The sequence below is a fragment of the Marmota marmota genome, unplaced genomic scaffold (assembly GCF_001458135.2).
Source record: "Marmota marmota marmota unplaced genomic scaffold, marMar, whole genome shotgun sequence".
NCBI lineage: Eukaryota > Metazoa > Chordata > Mammalia > Rodentia > Sciuridae > Marmota > Marmota marmota.
The window spans coordinates 40,272,988-40,293,281 of record NW_025999977.1 but is presented as its reverse complement, the minus strand read 5'-3'; the positions used below and the strand labels follow the sequence as shown (position 1 = coordinate 40,293,281).

General features: G+C 44.5%; 1 protein-coding gene and 2 non-coding genes across 3 annotated transcripts; all 3 read left to right on the top strand.

Moving 5' to 3' along the window:
- Window position 1: 1 nt before the first annotated feature.
- Window positions 2-9,777, top strand: Tmem214 (transmembrane protein 214). Its single transcript, XM_015479887.2, has 17 exons — window positions 2-31; window positions 843-1,042; window positions 1,705-1,855; window positions 2,114-2,248; window positions 2,413-2,495; window positions 2,894-2,999; window positions 3,106-3,187; window positions 3,480-3,581; window positions 3,965-4,106; window positions 4,516-4,607; window positions 4,911-4,959; window positions 5,137-5,250; window positions 5,465-5,582; window positions 6,510-6,606; window positions 6,813-6,981; window positions 7,113-7,264; window positions 7,480-9,777. Exons 2-17 carry the CDS (start codon window positions 893-895, stop codon window positions 7,604-7,606), a joined length of 1,869 nt encoding a protein of 622 aa, XP_015335373.1. The 5' UTR covers window positions 2-31; window positions 843-892; the 3' UTR covers window positions 7,607-9,777.
- Window positions 9,778-19,500: 9,723 nt separating this feature from the next.
- On the top strand, window positions 19,501-19,589 carry Trnay-gua. Its single transcript is given in 2 exon segments — window positions 19,501-19,537; window positions 19,554-19,589. It is a non-coding gene; the product is annotated as a tRNA-Tyr (tRNA).
- Window positions 19,590-19,923: 334 nt separating this feature from the next.
- Trnaa-agc lies at window positions 19,924-19,996 on the top strand. The gene has a single exon. It is a non-coding gene; the product is annotated as a tRNA-Ala (tRNA).
- Window positions 19,997-20,294: the final 298 nt, after the last annotated feature.

The following is a 20,294-nucleotide window of genomic DNA, read 5'->3' as shown; positions in this document are numbered from 1 at the left end:
CCNAACGGAGTGTGGAAATACGACCTGACCCGTGAGTACCCGCCCGCCGCCACCGTCCCCGGCCTACCGGGCAGGGGCGCAGGGGCAGCTCCCTGAGCCCGGGCACCAAACTCTGGCGGGCTCTCGGATCGGGAGCCCGCGGGCTGACCCCGAGGCCACCCTGCCAGATGGCTCAAGGGGAGGTGGCTGTCTTCACGGCACAGATGGGAAAACTGAGGCCCAGCGGAGTCAGCTGGCCCAGGTTTCCGTGTCGAGGGGGACTGGGTTTTGGTCTTCAGCCCCTCAGGTCTCTGCACACAACACTCCCAGCTGCCCTGGCCTTCGCTGGCCTCTCCCCGCGGAGAGGCCAGCACTGTGCTCCCTCACTCCTTAAGTAACCAGCAGGTCCAGGAGGGACCGTTGGGAGGCCCACTAGTGAGAGAAATGACCCGCCACACACTCAGCACGCACCAGGAGTGCATCTGAGGGGTGGAGAACACTTGTCACTTGTTGATTATAGACTTGTCACCTCAGAACCAAGAAGGAAAAAACCTGAGCTCTAGTAACACGCACCAAAGAGGCCAATCCTCTGTATCCACGCCTCTACCAGTTCCCATACACTCTAATTTGTCTAATGAAGAACTGCCTGGCCTCTGTTCAAGAGCCCTGGACTGGCGTTGTGATGACCAAAAGCAGCCAACAGGAGGACTCCCTGCCCTGCTCCTAAGCAACCAGCAAGAGGAGTTGAGAAGACCTCCTCCTTGCAGATGAATTAGGTGCTGGTATGGTGGAGGAGACCATGGTTCCTGTGAGGTTCTAGGGACTTAAGTGTGGCCCCCTTTCTCTGCCTGTTTTCACCCCAGCTCCAATCCAGACCACAAGCACCCTTTATGAACGGGGCTTTGAGAAAATCATGAAGAGGCAAAATAAGGAACAGGTTCCACCCCCTGCTGTGGATCCTAAGAAACCTGCCAACAAGAAGCAGCCGAAGAAGGTAGCAACTGTCACCAACCAAAATCAGAAGCAGGGCCGCTTCCGCAGCCTAGAGGAGGCCATGAGAGCTGTGAGTATCCCTAGACATGAGGTGTAGAAAGATTCAGGGGCTTGAAGAGCAGAGAAGATGGGGACAGGCAGTTAGGGACCTGTGGGATTTGGGATTCTATTAATTAGGCGGAGTTCAGGAAAAGATGAAAACCCCAAGGAGATGGAATATTTGCACTCAAGAATGGAAGGGATATGGGAAATCTGTAGGGTGTACCAGGGAGGGGATAGAGAAGCTGATTCTGGTTCCCTCTCCCACGGAAGCAGTAATCTTACACTTTCCATCTTGTCCTTGTTTTTTTCCTCTTTATGGCTTAAGAGCACAGGGCCATGAGATCAGCATCCTCAGCTGTCCTCGTCCACACTTTTTGTGCATGTAACATAATGATGGCATTCTACATACTTATGCTAAAAACAGAAACCTTGGGCTGGGGATGTGGCTCAAGCGGTAGCGCGCTCGCCTGGCATGCGTGCAGCCCGGGTTCGATCCTCGGCACCACATACAAATAAAGATGTGTCCGCCGAAAACTAAAAAATTAAAAAAAATAAATAAATAAAATAAATAAATAAAAACAGAAACCTTATTGCTTCCTACTACCACATCATTTGTCCATTCCCCCCACCACCACCCTTCTTTCCTTCCACTCACTCCCAACTCACCATGGAGGCGTTTATCTTTGGCAGCTGGATGTGGCAGCTCTGCAGAAGGAACTGGACAAGAGCCAGAGTGTGTTCGTTGGAAACCCCTCTGTGTGGTTGAAGGACCTGGCCAGCTACCTCAACTACAAGCTCCAGGCTCCTCAGAGTGAACCCACACTCAGCCAGCATACTCATGGTTAGTCTTCCCAACACCCTTAGCTCAGACAAAATCAAGAAAATTCTAGAAAGGCTATTTGTTCATAACAGAGCTCAGTGCCCCCACCATCCTGATTCATACTTGGCTGTGCAAGTGTGTGGGCTTCCTTGGGAGAGGGAGGAACATCAGCCTCAGGGACCTCTGCCCCCACTCACTGTTCTCAAGGGAGAGCACCAGCATTCTCAGACTGGCAGGGCATTTGGTCCCAGTACTCACATAGAGGCCAATGGGCCCCAGATTATCCCTACAGCCTGGTGAGCCGAGAGCTGCGCGGGATCATCCGAGGGCTCCTGGCAAAGGCATCAGGGTCTCTGGACCTCTTTTTTGACCATTGTCTGTTCACCATGTTGCAAGAACTCGATAAGACACCAGGTGAGAGGGGCCCAGCAGAGAAATGTGCCGATTTTGACACTTTTTGGAAAGGGAGGAGATTAAGACTCAGTGGGCCCAGCTTCTGGGCTTACAGCTCCCAGGAGGGGAGATTTCAGGTTTGGGAAGCCAAGTAATGTAACAGTTTAAAACGTGTGTCTCTCCAGGGGAGTCATTACATGGTTACCGCATCTGCATCCAGGCCATTCTACAAGACAAGCCCAAGATTGCCACCATGAATCTGAGCAAGGTAAGCTTTGGATGGTGTTGGGGTCACCAGGGCCAGGACTGGGGAGGCTATTCAGAATCTAATTGTTGGACTATGTAGTGAGATAAAGGGAGACCCTATAACACCAGGAATGGTGCATGATGCTGTGAGCTCTCTCTGATATGCATGAGAATGCACTATTGACCCCTTCCTGACAGTGGGAAGATTTGGCACAGAGGGTTCTGCAGCTTTCCCAGGTCTAGCCAACCAGAAAGTGCAAAGTATGGGTGAAGCCCATTCTGTGAATCAGTACACCACACTGCTATAGTGCTCCACTGTCACTTGGCTGACTCTTTTTCTCCCAGTTGACATCTCTCTTCCCACCTTACTCTGCCCTGCCCTGGTGATCTCGCTTGTCCTGACCCCCCATCCCTTCTCAGTTCCTGGAACTGCTGAGGTCCCACCAGAACCGGCCAGCAAAGTGCCTGACCATCATGTGGGCCCTGGGACAAGCAGGTTTTGCCAACCTCACCGAGGGACTGAAAGGTAACAAGGAAGTGAGGAAGAAAGGGAAGGTCTTGGAGCCCGGGCACTCCCCTTGGTGTGCCCAGTGGACAGGCTGAAGCCTTCTCCCTGACCTTTGTCTCTGTAGTGTGGCTGGGGATCATGCTGCCTGTGCTGGGCATCAAGTCTCTGTCTCCCTTTGCCATCGCATACCTGGATCGGCTGCTCCTGTGAGTAATGGGGGGACAGCAAGGGGAAGGCCCAGGGTGTCCACAGGATGCTGTTTCGGCAAAATGGGATGCTGTGATCCTGGTCTCCATAGATGCGAGGAAAATCAGGACAGCTCCTCCCACCTCCAAATGTGATGGTGAGGAAGGAAAGGGAGGGAACCATTAAGGGCTGGGGGAGGGGTAGTGTTTATGCCCTTTTTCCTGTATATTGTCCTAACTAGGGTCGTGGCCAAACAGCTGGCCTGAGTAGTGGTCTCCAACAAGCCTGTTTCTTCCTCCCTCTGTCCTCAAGGATGCATCCAAACCTCACCAAGGGCTTTGGCATGATTGGCCCCAAGGACTTCTTCCCACTTTTAGACTTTGCCTATATGCCCAACAACTCCTTGTCACCCAGGTAGGTCTGCCCTGCTCAGCCCTGCTGTGAAGGGATCCTAGTTCAAGGTCAGGCCCAGGCACTATATTTCCATCCCTTCTCCCCCAGCTGCCCAAGATCTGAGGTTCACAGCCTAGAAGTTCAAGGGTGGATTTCAAGGAATCAGTGAATCCCCAAAATTATATAACCCTTGAGTGTGATTAGCACGTGGATATTTCCATAAGGAGAGGGCCTGTGTCTTTCAACAGATTTTCCAAGGAGTCCTGATTTAAAATATTCATAGTCATCACAAGGTCTTTAGTGACTCTCCCCTCAGCCAGGGCGTGGGCTGTGAGGCAGGCAAAAGGCTCAGTGGCATAGCTCCTTTTACAGCTGTGCCTGGACCTCTTCCCACCCCTCTGCAGCCTGCAGGAACAGCTGTGTAAGCTCTACCCCCGACTGAAGGTGCTGGCATTTGGAGCAAAGCCGGAATCTACCCTGCATACCTACTTCCCTTCCTTCCTGTCCAGAGCCACCCCTAACTGTCCGTCTGGGATGAAGAAAGAGGTAAGGAACTGGCGTCAGGCTTGTCACTTGCCCAGTTCAGCTCTGGTAGCTCCATCTGCTGACAAAGGTCCTGTCTTCTTGGAGCCTGTATCCCAGTATTTCCTTAGTTCACTTCCACAGCCACCTGTCTACTCCCTCACACCTGCCTTTAGGAGCACAATTGTTAAAGGGTAGCATATTCAGGCCTGGGACATCTTTGGTGTCCTGTGCCTTAGAAATGAGCAATCTTTGAGTTCAGTCTCTAGCTCAGGAGCCCCTCTTCCCCCTGATAGCGTCTCTCAGAGCTTACAGGAATCTTGATCGTATTTCTACACCTGTGGGGTGGATGTGCTGCCCAGGTGGCCTCTGGGTGTTTTCCCTCTCTATCAGCCCCAACCCTCAGCAATCTCTCTTGTGTCCTCTTCTGCAGCTCCTGGGCAGCCTGACCCAGTGCCTGACAGTGGACCCCCTCAGCACCAGCATCTGGAGGCAGCTGTACATCAAACACCTGTCACAATCCAGGCAGGTGGGGGTAGGGCTCTGATCCACAGAGAAGCCTCCCAGTTCATGCTCCCCAGCCTGTGACTGGCCCGTCCTTATCCTAGAAGTAGGGGGAACATTGGTCTTTGTTCTGTTAGCTCATACCACCCAGCTTCAGTAGGAGTTTTGTTGGAGTTCCCTCCCTTTCCTCCCTCTAGGGAGCTGCTTCTCTGTGGATAGGGGGTGGAAGGTCTTTCATCCTGAAGGAGCCAGGGCCACAGGGGGTTATAAGAAGGTGGGAAGGCTGAGCAGCCACCTAAATACAAGGGTGTGCTTTCCCCACAGCCTGCTGTTGGAGCACTTGCTCAAGTCCTGGGAGCGGATTCCCAAGAAGGTAAGGAGCTAAGAGGATATAGCAGGCTGGGCCTCACCTGGGTTCTGAGTTTGTGCCCTTCAGCCACTGTCTTCCTTTTCCTATGTTCTTGGCATGAAAAGTGAAACAGGGTGGAGGCTCAGGATTCTCTAATGGGCCAGATCTCATGTTCTCAATCCAGCTTTTGTTGTCTTAAAGGTACAGAAGCCTCTGCAAGAAACCATTCAGTCCTTCAAGCTTACCAACCAGGAGCTACTAAAGAAGGGCAGCAGTAACAACCAGCATGTTGTCACCTGTGATGTGGCCTGCAAGGTGCGAGCACTCAGCTTCTCCAACCAACTAATGGTCCTACATCTCTCAGTATTCTCCGGGTTGGGCCTGGATCATACCCCTGCCCCACATGTCTTGCCCCCACCTCACCCCTGACTTGGGGCTAATGTGCAGGCCTTCCTCCTAGAAAAGGCCTGCCTAGAGGCAAGGACCAGACTCTCCCTTCTGACCACTGTTTCTTCCTGTCTCCTACCAGGGCTTGTTGCAACAGGCCCGGGGCCCTCAGCCACCCTGGACCCGGCTATTGCTATTGCTGCTGGTCTTTGCCATAGGTTTCCTGTGTCATGACATCCGGTCACACAACTCTTTTCATGGTAAGCGGTGATTGGCAATCAAGAAAGAGAGAAGATGGTGGGCACAGAGCTAGATGTAGCACCCCAGTACCTACATTTGTCCTAATGTATTCTCAATGCCACCAAATGAACATTTTTCAGACTGAATTTTCTGTTTTCTGTCTAAAAATGTGACATTACCACTTCAGAGTGCACTGGTGCTTGCAGTATAGAAATAATTGTATATTCAAGACATCCGTTGACTTAAGTATTAACCTCCTTTTAATTCTTGAGGAAATTGAGGCTCAGAAATATTTAACTATTAGCTTAATATCATAGCTAGCACACAGTGGCACATACCTGTGCTAATAATTACTTGTAAGGCTAAGGCAAGGGGATTGCAAGTTTGAGGCCAGCCCAAGCAACTTAGCAAGACCCTGTCTCAAAAAATTAAAAAATGGGCAAGCTGGGCATATTAGCACATGCCTGTAATCCCAGTGACTTGGGAGGCTAAGGCAGGAGGATCTCAAGTTTAAGGCTAGCCTCAGCAACTTAACAAGACTCTATCTCAATATAAAAAATAAGGGATAGGGAGTAGTCCAGTGATAGAGCACCCCTGGGTTCAATCCCCAGTACTGCCTAAAATTAAAAAATAAATAAATAAAATCACAGCTAGTAAATAGAAGGGCAAATGCTCAGACCTGAGGCTTCCTGACACCCAAGTCCAGGACTCCACCTTATGCCTGTTCCTCCTGTTCACCTGACCCAAGAGAAGATTCAGCCCCCTAGGCTCACATGCCTCCCTCCAAGCCTGCTCCAGACTAATTGAAGTCAGCTTTTCAACCCTTGAGCACACAAAGTTCTGCCCCACTGCCCCACCTCACTTTGCCTGCCCAGGGACTTTATCTGTCTGTCATCCAAGTCCCTGCCCCTCTCAACTCCCAGCTCACCAGGGCCTCCTTTTCTCAGCCTCCCTCACTGGCAGGTTGCTTCAGTCATCTGGTTTCTTGCCTGCTGGCCAGCAAGTATATGCCAGACTTTACTCCTACAGCCTGCAAGGCTACAGGTGAGCTGCTCCCAGGGAAGATAGAGGAGTGTAAGAGGGAAGGTTTGGGGTTCAGGGTGGTACAGGTGGCTATGTGGGAATTAGCAATCAACAGGAGGTGCTGTGGTCTTCCTTTCTCAAGGCCTCCCTTTCCCTAGCAATTTTTGAGGAGCTGAACTGGCCTGCAGGAGCTAAGAACCCTCTCATCCCCTCTGTCTTCTCCACAGCTGGCTAGAGGAGACATTGCCAGCCTGTGGCTCCCACCTGCTTACCATGATACAACCCAGTTTGCAACAGGCCTGGGCCCACACCAATGCCACAGTCAGCTTCCTTTCTGCCCACTGTGCCTCCCACCTTGCCTGGTTTAGTGACAGTTTCACCAGCCTCTCTCAGAGGGTAAGCACGAAAAGAGACGGGCTGGTCTTCCCAAGAGATCTTGGAAAGATACAGCCCAATGTGGATAGGATCCTTAGGGCCAGGATGCATTGCCCTGGGTGCCCTGACCCCAGCCATTCCCCATTGTTTAGCTACAGATTCAGCTTCCTGACACCCTGCACCAGCTGCTCCATTATCTGAGGGAGCTGTTCCTGCTTCTCTACCAGAGTGTGCTGCTGCCTATTTGGCATATGCTGCTTGAGGCCCTTTCCCGAGCCCAGGAGTACTGCCATGAGGTGTGCAGGTAAGACCTTCACCCAGAGCTCGGGCAGGCCCTCCTAATGGGCCTACTTTCTGTCCCCGGGGACAGTGCATCATTATTCAGTCTCATGCTGCCCTGATCCTTACATACCCGGGCCACTCTGGAATGAAGGTTGTGGGTCTAAGCTACAGCCCTGTGATTTGACACAGCTGCATGCACACATACCCTGCCCCTAAAATATTCTGCTTTTCTCCCAGAGGTGAGGTGACCTGGGACTGCCTGAGGACACAGCTCAACGAGGCTGTCCACTGGACCTGGCTCTGCCTACAGGACATCACAGTAGCTTTCTTGGACTGGGGACTTGCCATGATATCCCAGCAATAGGCCCTGCCTTCCTGACCACTGATTCTGTCATAGGCAGGCCATCTGAGACTGCTGGAGGGTAGAAGGTGACTCTTTTAATTTGGTGCCTGAGTTCTGTCTCCTAGGCAAAGTAGCCAGTTGCTTCTGGCCCAGTTCCTCCATCTTTAGTAGGGGCTGGGCCAGAGATCTCTCAATCTGCCCACAAGTCCATGGGAGGACCCACAGGGCTTCGTGGGAGCTGTGCAATGGGCCTTCATCCTTGGGCTGGTAACCTATACTACTCTCTTGCCTCCTGCTCTCCACTGCCCTCCATCTCACTTCTAAAGCCCCAAATTCATCTCCAAAAAGATGAGACTCTCAGCAAGTTTCACAGTCTCTCTTTTCATTATCAGTCACAACCTTAGTTACAACAGAAAAAGACTAGGGGCTTCCAGACTGATCGAGCAGCACAGTGGGCAACAGCAGCTTCACCTCTGCCTGCAGCCTGCATGTGCTGACAGTGGATCTGGGGGCCTGGTGGAAATGCATCTTACCTCAGAACACCCAGAAGGCCCTTTGAGGTCCATCACTACCCGCTCCCATCAGAGTCCTACCTAACATCAACTCTCCATACCACTTCAGTGCTGGGGGCTCTGCCTCAAAGTTCAGTTTCTCCACTACCCACCCTACTATCCACCTGGAAAGCAGAGCCCAGGTAGCTGTGTGCCTTGGGCCCCAGGAACCTTCCATTAGCCTGTTGAGACAGGAGTCCACATATGGCTCCTAGGTGTGCCTACTAGGTGGAATAAAGGACACAGGTTTGATTTCTAGCTTTCCTCTCTGTGTTCTTGTACAGAAATTATAGTTATGGGAAAGACAACAAAATAGTAGTCCCCCTGCCCTCCTGAGGATTGTAGCCATTGATTGTATTTGAGCTTCTGGCAGGGAAAGTCTATATCCATCGTTCAACAAAGCTAGACACCCTTCCTCTTGTTACCCTAACTATATTGTCTGACTTGTTACTGTGATTCACATTCCAAGATTTGCCTCGATAGCTTGAATGTTTTATGAGAAAGTGAGTGAAAGATAATGACTCCAAGAGACAAACCCAGGACTTATCACCAAAGTCCCTTTCTAGTTTTTGTCTGAGACATAAATAAAAATCAGGCCCATGTTCAGTTCTTACCCAGGTTTCTTTCCTCAATGTCTCAAATCTAAGCAGTTCTTAGGGATGCCATTCTAACTTCACAGGATGATTTCTGCTTCCCTGGCACCTTGTGGTGCTTAGATACCCTTGCTTTTCCCACAGTGAGATTATAGAAAATGTGCAGATGCTTGACCCAAAGTGAGGTCATGAAGACTATAGCACTATACGCTTTTATTGCCTCTTCTCTTGGGAAGCAAACAACCCGTGTGAGGCATATTCCTTGCTTACCTAGTGACAGTTAGCCATGACCATTTTTCCCAGAGAAGAGAAACATTACCCAGCAAAGAGCCAACCAAGGTGTAGGCCTGCTGGGCTGGATTGTTCAAGAGCCCCAGAACCTTGGGCATTTCCTCAATTAGGCACAAACAGGTTCCCTAAGAATAGGAAGTGCTTGTAACTAGCTGTATTCAAGGTAAGTTGGACTGGGAGGCTGGGTCAGCAACAGCACAAGCCAAGATAGCATTCCCTACCATGATAACCAGTCTAAGGCTCCTGGGCTGAGTTCTTTGAATTTAGCACCTCACAATGTTACAAGTGCTGTGCTGGCTTCTAATGTTTGTACTAGATTTACCTTATTAGATTCATGTCATTTCTGAAACTAGCCCTTGAGGTCAACATTTTTTTAGTCAATTTAGATTGTAGGAGTCCCCACAGCCTCTCTGAATGATACTGACACCTTAATAGGCAGTAGGGCAGTTTGAGTATCATTATCTCTAGTGATTGCCAACACTTGTGTGGACCTAAAAATAATACACCTCATTTCTAAACTGTCCTATTATTTTGTAAGTCTGAAAGCAAGTTTCCATGTTTCTCTGTGTGTGTGTGTAGTCCATAGCTTCGGTTTTCTGAACAGGACAGGCTGGTAGGTCACCTGACTTACTATAGACATATATGGCTAGACTCACACCTGAGGTATTATGTGTCCATTCTCAAAATGCCATCCCACCCCAGAGTGGGTCTTTCCCTATTTCAAATGCCCCACTGTCAAATACACTGATGTTTTTGCAATTGGATGACTTCTGAGCATTTTAATAACTCCTAAGGGGTTTTGATTTAAGTGGATGCTTAAAGTGATCCATCCTCTTACTACATAAGCTTCACAGTTCTGTTCCCAAAGGTGCTTGAAGGCATTAAGGGACTGCTTTTCCCTATGGTATTCCATTTATATTGGGCAGTTTCTGTTGCCCTAGACTTGGAAATATAAAGGAATCTGGAGGCAGCTTTCAGGGTATGGGTGAATATTTATAGAATCTTGAATATTCTGCCTATTAGTAAAGAGCGTGTATTTCCAATGTGGTGATGAGTGTTGGCATAATTTTTTACTGTGTTAGTGCACCCCAGTTACTAATTTTTAATAGTCTTAACTTCTTTAGACTATTAAAAAATGAGCAAAAGTATAGGCTCCCACCTTCTCTGCACGCGCACACACACACACTGCCTCCCCACCAACATCTCACACCATTGTGGTACCTGCATGTGTTGATTGATTAATCTATACTGCCTCATGGTTACCACCCAAAGTACACAGCTTATACTGGGTTTCACTATTTGTTTTGTACACTCAGTAGGTTACGCTAAATGCCTAATGATATATGTCTTCCACTTTACATGCCAGCTTCACTGATCTAGAAATCCCCTGGACTTCACCTGTTCCTCCCTCCCCTTCTCCCAGAGCCACTGGCAACCTCTAGTCTTTTGGTCTGTGGCATTATGCCTTTCCACAATGCCATGACATTGATCGCTACAAATATTTGTAGTTAGAATCTCTCCCACCAAAGAGATAAGATTTAGGTTCCAGGTCCCAAACATCAGACTTGAGATTCAGATGTATTGAAATCATAACTCTCATCCTGAAGCAATTGTTTCTGTGTAGGATTAGGAAATCACACTAAAAAAGGAAAAGTCAACTGGAAGTTTCTTCACTTAAATTTGAGTTTCTCATAAATTTGCCATGTTCCTATTAGACGACCTGTTCCATGATTCCTGGGCCACAGCCACTTCTTTTGATGGTTTGGCTCCATCTCTGGATACTATTGAGGGAATCTGGCATCATGAGTATTTACCCGGGGACAGATTCTACTATGGAAAAATCTGGGGCTGAAAGTGATACCTAGAAATGTTTTTCTGAGATAGGGAAAGCAAGGTTTTCTACTCTTAATCCCAAGTGCAGTAGTGTTAAAACTACAGAGAAAAGCATGGTTTAGTTTTCACATTTAGTCACATGTCACATACAGAACATCAAATACTACTGGAAGAAAATGTTACTGTCTATAGTGTCTACAAGCTAGAGTGGGAGAAAAGACCAGGCTAATAAGATCCCTGTGTGTTGATGGTGGAGAATCTCTGAAGTCAGAGATAATTTAAATTTTCTCCTCATAGTTCATTGGGCACCTGAAGAAGGCCATTAAGTGAAATCCTCTGTAAGCCAAATGAGGCCATCAAGGAAGCTGCCTGGAAAAATCCTCCCCAAAGTTTAAGGCTCTGAAGTTATTTGGACTATAATATTAAAATAAAGAACCTGGGCAGCCTACTGTCATTTTATCATCATCATTATTATTACTTTATTATTAATATTTGTGTTTTTTTTGGGGGGTGGGGGCGGGTACCAGGGATTGAACTCAGAGACACTCGACTACTGAGCCACATCCCTGGCCCTATTTTGTATTTTATTTAGAGACAGGGTCTCACTGAGTTGTTTAGGGCTTTGCTTTTGCTTAGGCTGGCTTTGAATTCTCAGTCCTCCTGCCTCAGCCCCCTGAGCCACTGGGATTACAGATGTGTATCACAGCACCCAGCTGTCACTATCATTATTAAACATTGCATTGTGATGGCGTACAGTAGTAGCTCGGGAGGCTAAGGCAGGAGGATCATGGATTCAAAGCCAGCCTTAGAAACTTATTGAGACACAACTCAGCAAGACCCTCTCTCTAAATAAAATACAAAAAAGGGCTGTGGATGTGGCTCAGTGGTTAAGCCTCCTGGATTCCATCCCTGGTACCAAAAAAAAGGTGTCAACTTTCTAACCTATTGATTTTTTTTTTTTTTTTTTTAGATAGAGAGAGAGAGAATTTTAACATTTATTTTAGTTTTCGGCGGACACAACATCTTTTTTGGTATGTGGTGCTGAGGATCAAACCCGGGCCGCACGCATGGCAGGCGAGCGCGCTACCGCTTGAGCCACATCCCCAGCCCCCTATTGATTTTCAAAGTGTGTTCAGTGGACTCTGGGGAGTCTTACGACCCTTTTAGGGATTCTGAGAATTCAGAATTATTTTCATAATAATAGTAAAGTATCATTCACCTTTGTTCCAGCATTGACATGAGCTCTGCTGTGTGTGAAAACAAGTATGAATCAAGGCAGTGGCTCCAAAATATACTAATAGTTATTGTATTTCTCATCCCTAACATTTCACATTACTTTTTAAAAAGCCAGTTTCACTTAAGAATGCCCTTGATGAAGTGGTAAAATGTATTAATTAAAATGTATTAATTTTTGTAGAAAGTCTTGATATCAGGAAGTGTGAGTCCTCCAACTTTGTTTTTTTTTTTTTTTTTCAGTATTATTTGGCTACTTGGGAGATGTTGAAATTCTTTATGAATTTGAGGATTGTAGTTTCCATTTATACAATAAGTCGTTGGAATTTTGATAGGGATTGTAGAGAACTTATAGATTGATTGGGTGGTATTGTCATTTTAACAATATTAAGCCTCCTAATCCATCCACCCAGAATGTCTTTTTGTTTAGGTCTTTTAATTTTTCTGGGCAATGTTTTGTAGTTTTCAGTGTACAACTCTTCTACCTCCATGTTTATATTTATTCCAAAGCACTTTTATCATTTCGGATACTATTGTAAATGCAATCGTTTTCTTTTCAGATTGTTCGTTACTGGTGTATAGAAACACAACTGTTTATGGTAATGTGGTGTCATTCTTGTCCTCTGCTACTTTGCCGAATTTGTTTCTTAACTCTATTTTTTTTTTTTGGCAAATTCTTTGGGGTTTTCTATGTATCACATCATGTCATCTGTAAATGGGGTCATTTTACTTCTTCCTTTCTCATTTGGATGTCTTTTATTTCTTGTTCTTGTTTAGTTGCTCTGACTAGAACTTGGAGTGCAATGGTGAAGGTGGGCATCCTTGTCTTCCCAATCGTAGAGAGAAAGTTTTCAGTCTTTCATACTGGGATGATACAAAGCTGTGGGTTTTTCATAAATAAGAAAGTTCCCTTCCAGTTCTAGTTTTCTGTATGTTTCATCATGAAACGGTGATGGATTTTGCCAAATGCCTTTTTGCATCAACTGAGATGAGCATATGTTTTTCTACTCCATCCTATCAATGTGCATTATGCTGATTGATTTTCTTGTGTGAACACCCTCACCTTACTTCAATAAGTCTCACTTGTTGTTGTCCTCTTGATAAGATGTTGGATTCAGTTTGCTACTATGTTGTTGAGGATTTTTGCAACTATTCATAAAGAATATTGATATGTAGTTATCTTGTTCCTTGTCTAGTTTTATTTATATTATTTGGCTACTTGTGAGACCTTGAAATTCCTTATCGGTGTGATATTGGCCTCACAGAATGAATTAGGAAGAATTTTTCTATTTTTAAGAAGAGTTTGAAAGGATTGATATTAATTCTTTCTTTAAATGTTTGGTAGAATTCACATTAAAATTTTCTGGTCCTGGACTTCTTTCTATTGGGAGGTTTTGGGTTACTGATTTAATCTCTTTTTATATTTCTTTTCAGGATTTTCTCTTCTGGAGTCAGTCTGGGTCATTTATTTTTTTTCCTAGGAATTTGTCCTTTTTAACCTAGATTACCTAATTTTTTGTCATAGTATTTATTCTCTTTTATTTCATTTATTTATTTTTGGTACCAGAGATTGAATTCAGGGGCACTTGACCACTGAGCCACATCCCCAGCCCTATTTTGTATTTTATTTAGAAACAGGGTCTCACTGAGTTGCTTATTGACTCGATTATTTGCTGAGGCTGCCTTGAATTCTTCCTCCTGCCTCAGCCTCCCAAGCCACTGGGAGGTGCACCCTGGCTTATTCTCTTTTAATCCTTTGTATTTTTGTAAGCTTGATAGGAAGTCCCCACATTCCTTTCTGATTTTAGTTTTTGTGTCTTCTATCTTTCTTTGTCATCTTTGCTAAAGGTTGATAATTTTGTTGATCCTTTCAATGAGCCAACTTTTAGTTTTATCAGTTTCTTATTTTTTATTTTCTATTTATTTAATTTCCCTCTAACGTATTATTTCCCTCCTTCTGCTACCTTTTTTTTCCTAGTTCAAATTAGAAAAATTATAAAGTTAGGCTAATGATGTGAGATCATTTTCTCCTTTTTAAAATATATATGTACTATATTAAATTTAATATAAGCATGTACTGCTATAAATTTCCCCTTGAGTACTATTTTTGCCGCATCCCATGTGTTTTGATATGTTATGCTCTCATTTCCATTCACCTCTAAGAATTTTCCAATTCCCTTTGCCCATTTGTTGCCTAAGAGTTATGTTGTTTAATTTCCACATACAACAGATTATCCAGTTTTCCTTCTCTTATTGTTTTCTAGCATCATTACAATTTCAGTCCTTTGAAATTTCTTTTTTTCTTTTTTTTAGAGAGAGAGAGAGAATTTTTAATATTTATTTTTTAGTTTTCGGTGGACACAACATCTTATTTTATTTTTATGTGGTGCTGAGGATCGAACCCAGCGCCCCGCACATGCCAGGCAAGCGTGCTACCGCTTGAGCCACATCCCCAGCCCCCTTTGAAATTTCTTGAGATTTATTTGTTGCCTAACTGTGATCCATCCAGGAGAATGTTCTATGTGCTCTTGAATAGAATGTATGTTTGGCTGTTGTTGGATGGTTCTATGGATTTTTGTCAGATCTTGTGTGTTTGTAGTATTGATTAGATCCTCCATTTCTTTACTGAGCTTCTGTCTTGATGTTCTATTTATTGCTGAAGATGGGATACTGAAGTTTCCAACTGCTATTGAACAATTTGTATTATTTATTTATATATTTATTTTTGGTGCTGGAGATTGGCCCCAGGACCTTGTGCATGCTAAGCATGCACACTACCACTAAGCTCTACCCCCGGTCTATTTTTCTTCTTAATTTTATTCATGTTTGCTTCATCTATTTTATGATTCTAATGTTTCATGCATATCTGTTTATAATTGTCATATTTTCCTGATAGATTGGCCCTTTTATCAATATATAAAGTCTTGGAACATCATTTTTAATTGAAAGAAGAACTGACAAACCATGATTGGCAGACATTTTCTTCAATGAAAAAAGTGAGCCTTTCACTAGGAAGACAACTGACACTATTTGTTGCCAATAATAGACTCTGGACTTTCAAATGAACTGCAGTGTTAGAAAAATGGTATCTTCCTACATCGCCTTGTCAGCTTCCTTAAACTTAAAACTTTCTGAGTGAAATCAGTAGTGATATTCAAAATTGTGATTTTTTTTAAAATCATTTTTTAGTTGTAGATGGACACCATACCTTTATGTTTTTTTTAAAATGTAGTACTGAGGATTGAACCCAGGGCCTCACACGTGTTAGACGAGCACTCTACTGCTGAGCCACAACTCCAGCTCCTTTATGTAAATGTTGAATATTGAAATTTTGATGTGGTAGCAAAGAATGTCCAGAATTACCTAAAAAGGCTATTAAAATATTATTTTCCTTTCCAACTATGTATCTGTATACAACCTTTTTTTCATATACCTCAACCAGAGCAACAAATGAGATTTAATATAGTAATACAGATGGGTAATTATGCAAAAGTATAAAGTATAAAGGTATGCAAAAGAATAAAATAATGCCACAAAATAATATCACACTGGTTATAAAGTTTTTGTTTTTGAAAATATACTTAATGTTTATTAAAATGTTGTAGAATTTTTATTGCTATTAATTTCTTAATTGATTAAATAACATTTACATTTTTCTCACCTTTCTTTCTTTCTTTTTTTTTTGGTAGTGGGGATTGAACCCAAGAGCACTTTATCACTGAGCTATAGCCCAGCCCTTTTAATTTTTTGTTTTGAGACAGGGTCCCATTAAATTGCTTAGGGCCTCTCAAAGTTGCTGAGGCTGGTCTAGGACTTGCAATCCTCCTGCCTCAGCCTTCCAAGTCACTGGAATTATAGGTGTATGCCACTGAACCTAGCTGTCACTTGTAATTTCCAATATGGTCAATGTCTATATGTATAATCCAAATAAACTAAAATCTTTTGGATTCTCAATAGTGTTTTAGAGTATAACAGAGTTTTGAGATTGCTGTTCTAGCCTAGGCAATAAGGCAGAGAAAATAAATTAGCAATATAAAATAAAATTGGTTACTCTTTTAAAGGAAACTTTTAGAACTAAAAGGAAGGTAATAAATCAGTTGGATATGAAATTTTAAAAATGTTTTCCATACTCTAGTGATAGAGAATAATGAGGTAAGGATCCACTCACAAAAGCAACAAAAACATACAAAATCCTTAAATGATTTTTAAAAGAATTTCTAGGTTTAGACAGTTTTAGATAATGAAGGGCAATGCCATAATTCTGGATTTCTAAATATAAAAACCTCAGGAGTGGCTGGGCCTGATGACACATGCCTGTAATCTCAGTACTGGGGAGGCTGAGGCAGGAGGATTGCAAGTTCAAAACCATCCTTGCTAAAAAACTCAGTGAGACACTGTCTCTCAATAAAATAAAAAATAGGGTTGGGGATGTGGCTCAGTGGTGGAGTGCCTCTGAGTCCATTCCCTGGGAAACCTGCCCTGTTCCCCAAGAGGGGGAAAAAAAAAAACCTCTAGGAGTGAGACCAAAGCATTAGCAGTTTTTAAAAAATACTTTTCAGCTGTCAATGGATCTGTTATTTTATTTATTTATATGCAGTGCTAAGGATCAAACCCAGGGCCTCACACATACCAGACAAGCACTCTACTACTAAGCCACAACTCTAGCCCCAACAGTAGCATTTTTTAAAGCTGTCCAAGTGATTTAAGTGTGCAGCTAAGGTTGAGAACAAGTGGTTTTGTTTTTATATTCACACAACATACCTAAATAAGTTTCAAATAGAATTAAGAAGAAAATTTAAAAAGAAGAAAATAAAAATGAATATTTAACCTTCACTTGGAAAAGAATTTTCTAAATTTTAAAGAAATGGTAAAATATCATGAAATGAGTGTCACTTTACTAAAATTTTTAAATGTGTATATAATTCAAAGCATAATAGGTAAAAAATTTAAAAACAACAAACTAGTGAAAAATACTTGTAACAAATATATGACATACATATTTAATGTTTTATATTTATACGTGACAGAATGCATTACATATGTGTAATAATTCTTATTACACATATAGAGCACAATTTTTCATATTTCTGGTTGTATACATAGTATATTTATATCAATTCATGCCTTCATACCTGTACTTTAGATAATAATGATCATCATAATCCACCATCATAAATAACCCCATGTCCCTTCCCTTCCCCTCCCACCCCTCTGCCCTATGTAGGTTCATCTATTTCTCCCATGCTTCCTCTCCCTATCCCACTGTGAATCATCCTCCTTATATCAAAGAAAACATTTGGCATTTGGTTTTTTGGGATTGGCTAACTTCACTTAGCATTATCTTCTCTAACTCCATCCATTTACCTACAAATGCCATAATTTTATTCTCTTTTATTGCTGAGTAATATTCCATTATGTATATAAGCCACATTTTTTTTTATCCATTCATCTATTGAAGGGCATCTAGGTTGGTTCCACAGTTTAACTATTGTGAATTGTGCTACTATAAACATTGATGTGGCTCTGTCCCTGTAGTATGCTGTTTTTAAGTCCTTTGGGTATAGATGGAGGAGAGGGATAGCTGGGTCAAATGGTGGTTCCATTCCCAATTTTCCAAGAAATCTTCATACTGCTTTCCAAATTGGCTGCACCAATTTGCAGTCCCACCAGCAGTGTATGAGTGTGCCTCCCCCGCCCCACCACATCTTTAATGTTTTAAACAAACTTCTACAAACCAGTAGGAAAAGCATTAAACATGATGAAGATATGAATAAAAGATATAATTCATAAAATAAATGAAAAAGAACAAGGACTTGAAAAGAGTCCCTCTTCATTAGTCAAGAAGTACAAATATAAAATAAGATGCCACTTACTTTTGCCCATCATATTAATAATGATTTTTTTTCAACTGATAATATACTCAGTGAATGCTATGATAGAATTTGGTATATTCCTGGGAAGTGATTTGGCAATCTTTATCAGAAGTCTGAAAAGTCTCATACTATTTGACCAAGCAATTCCATGCCTAAGATGTATTCTAGAGAAGTAAACAGAAATATATTGATATTTTCTTATGTCGTTAAAGGTATTTTGAAGCAGGACTCTTCACCGATAACCAGCGATATCAGTAGGGGATGTATTCAGAGGTGGTTAAAAAGTTTTGAAACTAGAGAGAGGTGATATTTGCACAGCATGGTGATTGCACTAAATGACACAGAATTGCTCACTTTAAAATGGTTAATTGTTCTCAGCAGCAGACTGAAGTTAACCTAAAACTACTGCCTGACCTGGATTTGCCAGGGCCTGGATTTACCTTTGCTCAAGGTAGCACAGGCAGTTTGGCCTTTGGCGGGAGCTGGAGGCCAGGTCTCCCGGCACACTCACCCCAGTGACAGTCTACGAAGCAAGGCTTTCACAAAGGAGCCGGGGTTGGTTTCTGTGTTTTAATAATCCGATAGCTTTCGATGAGCCAAGGCTTGAGGGCTGGCACTGCAGGCCAAAGAAAAATCAGCAAGTGTGAACCGGGTGGCGGTAGAGGTAGGTATCCCACAAAAGATACCTACACCCTCGGGGGCTGGGGAGTCCCAGGCCCAGCGGAAACGCGATTCCCCAAGGGCAAGAGGACCTGTGCATAAACCCATAAGGGCGACCAATGCCCCGAGCCGGGCACTGTAGGACCGTCCCGTCCCCGACCTAACGTGGGTCTCTGGGGTTGCGGCAGAAGAATCCTCCCTGCTTGTGAGCACTTCCGAGGGCTGGAAGTGCGGGACATCCAGCTCGCTGCCCTCGTCACGCTTGCAGCTGCTGCGGGGTGGGTGGCGCATCAGCCCCACCCGAATCCCCGCCGGCAGGGCCGCCAGGGCCCAGGGGATTCGGCACAGCCTGGACAGCCTTTTTTGTTCTGTTCAGGACGAATCGATTCCGACAAAAAGTTAGATGATTGAGAGGATGGATGTCTTCGCATCAGTAAAGTATGCATTTTGCTGGGACCCCGAAAAATGAAGGAAACTGTGGAACTAGAGAAGCAAATACGATGCATCGGCTTTACGCAGTGGATTTGCGCTTCGCGACTTGGAGCCCGTGCGCCCACAAGATGGAGAAACGCTGCCCAGAAACTCAACCGTGTTACGGCTGTCTACGCGTTTGCGATCTGTAGGCAGTGCCACAGGGCGCAACATTCTGTAAAAAGCAGGCAAACGTCAGTGAAGCACATTTCCTAGGTTTCTTTCGCCTTGGGTTAGGAACTGGAGTTTGGGGCAGCGTTCTTACCCATCTCCGGATCTGTGGAACCCGGAGAAACTCCAGTCCCGGCGGGTTGCTTTGGCTGAAAATCGGGGTGGGGAACAGGCTCATTGAAAGAATATAGCCTCGGTAGCTATTAGAAGGGAACCTGCAGGCCTCCTGAGCAGCGGGGCCTTCGATAGCTCAGTTGGTAGAGCGGAGGACTGTAGTGGAAATTCTGTGGCAATCCTTAGGTCGCTGGTTCGATTCCGGCTCGAAGGACTTCGTGTCATTTTTTTTTTAACCCCAATTTAGTTCGATTACATATGGCTTCCAAGGTCGGCAATGACTTCGGTTTGGTACTTCGGATATCGGGTAAGACCGGCAGTGTTGGTGTACAGTACAGCTCGGTTAAGCGTCACATACTAATTAATATCGACGTGTGCCTCAAAGTAGAACTTTATTCTTTATGTGTAATTATTATATGCCTTATTTTCAAAAGTTTGCCCCCGCTCCCATTGTTAAATAAATATCCCTAACTGCAGTTGATCTATCCATTGGTCGGTGGACGCTCGAAACAACCTGTAAGGCAAAAGGAAAGCAGGCAGTAGCAGCTGGGGGATTAGCTCAAATGGTAGAGCGCTCGCTTAGCATGCGAGAGGTAGCGGGATCGATGCCCGCATCCTCCACTAGGAGTTTTTTCTTTCTGCTCTTTACACTGGCTGGCGGGGAGATCGGCAGAACCTGGGTGGGTGTTTTAATATACAGTATAATCAGGGGCACGCTAAGCGGTGATCGGCTCCATATGGTTCCCTTTTATTCGCAGTGAGTCTTTTCCCGACTCCTGCTCGGTCACTTTTATCTTTCCCGCCTCTGGGAGACAGGCCGTTAACCGCCTACAGAGACTTGGCTGGAATCCCGGCCGCGCCTGTCCGCCAGAGCCCCCAAACCACACTGGTGCAGGTACCCGCTAACGTGCGCGGAACC

What these genes read in the sequence shown, in the direction of transcription:
- Tmem214 (XM_015479887.2), top strand. Translation starts at nt 893, where the DNA reads ATGAAGAGGCAAAATAAGGAACAGGTTCCACCCCCTGCTGTGGATCCT. An exon ending in AACAACTCCTTGTCACCCAG is followed by an intron (nt 3,582 to 3,964) that starts GTAGGTCTGCCC and finishes ACCCCTCTGCAG; the next exon opens with CCTGCAGGAACAGCTGTGTA. An exon ending in CGTCTGGGATGAAGAAAGAG is followed by an intron (nt 4,107 to 4,515) that starts GTAAGGAACTGG and finishes CCTCTTCTGCAG; the next exon opens with CTCCTGGGCAGCCTGACCCA.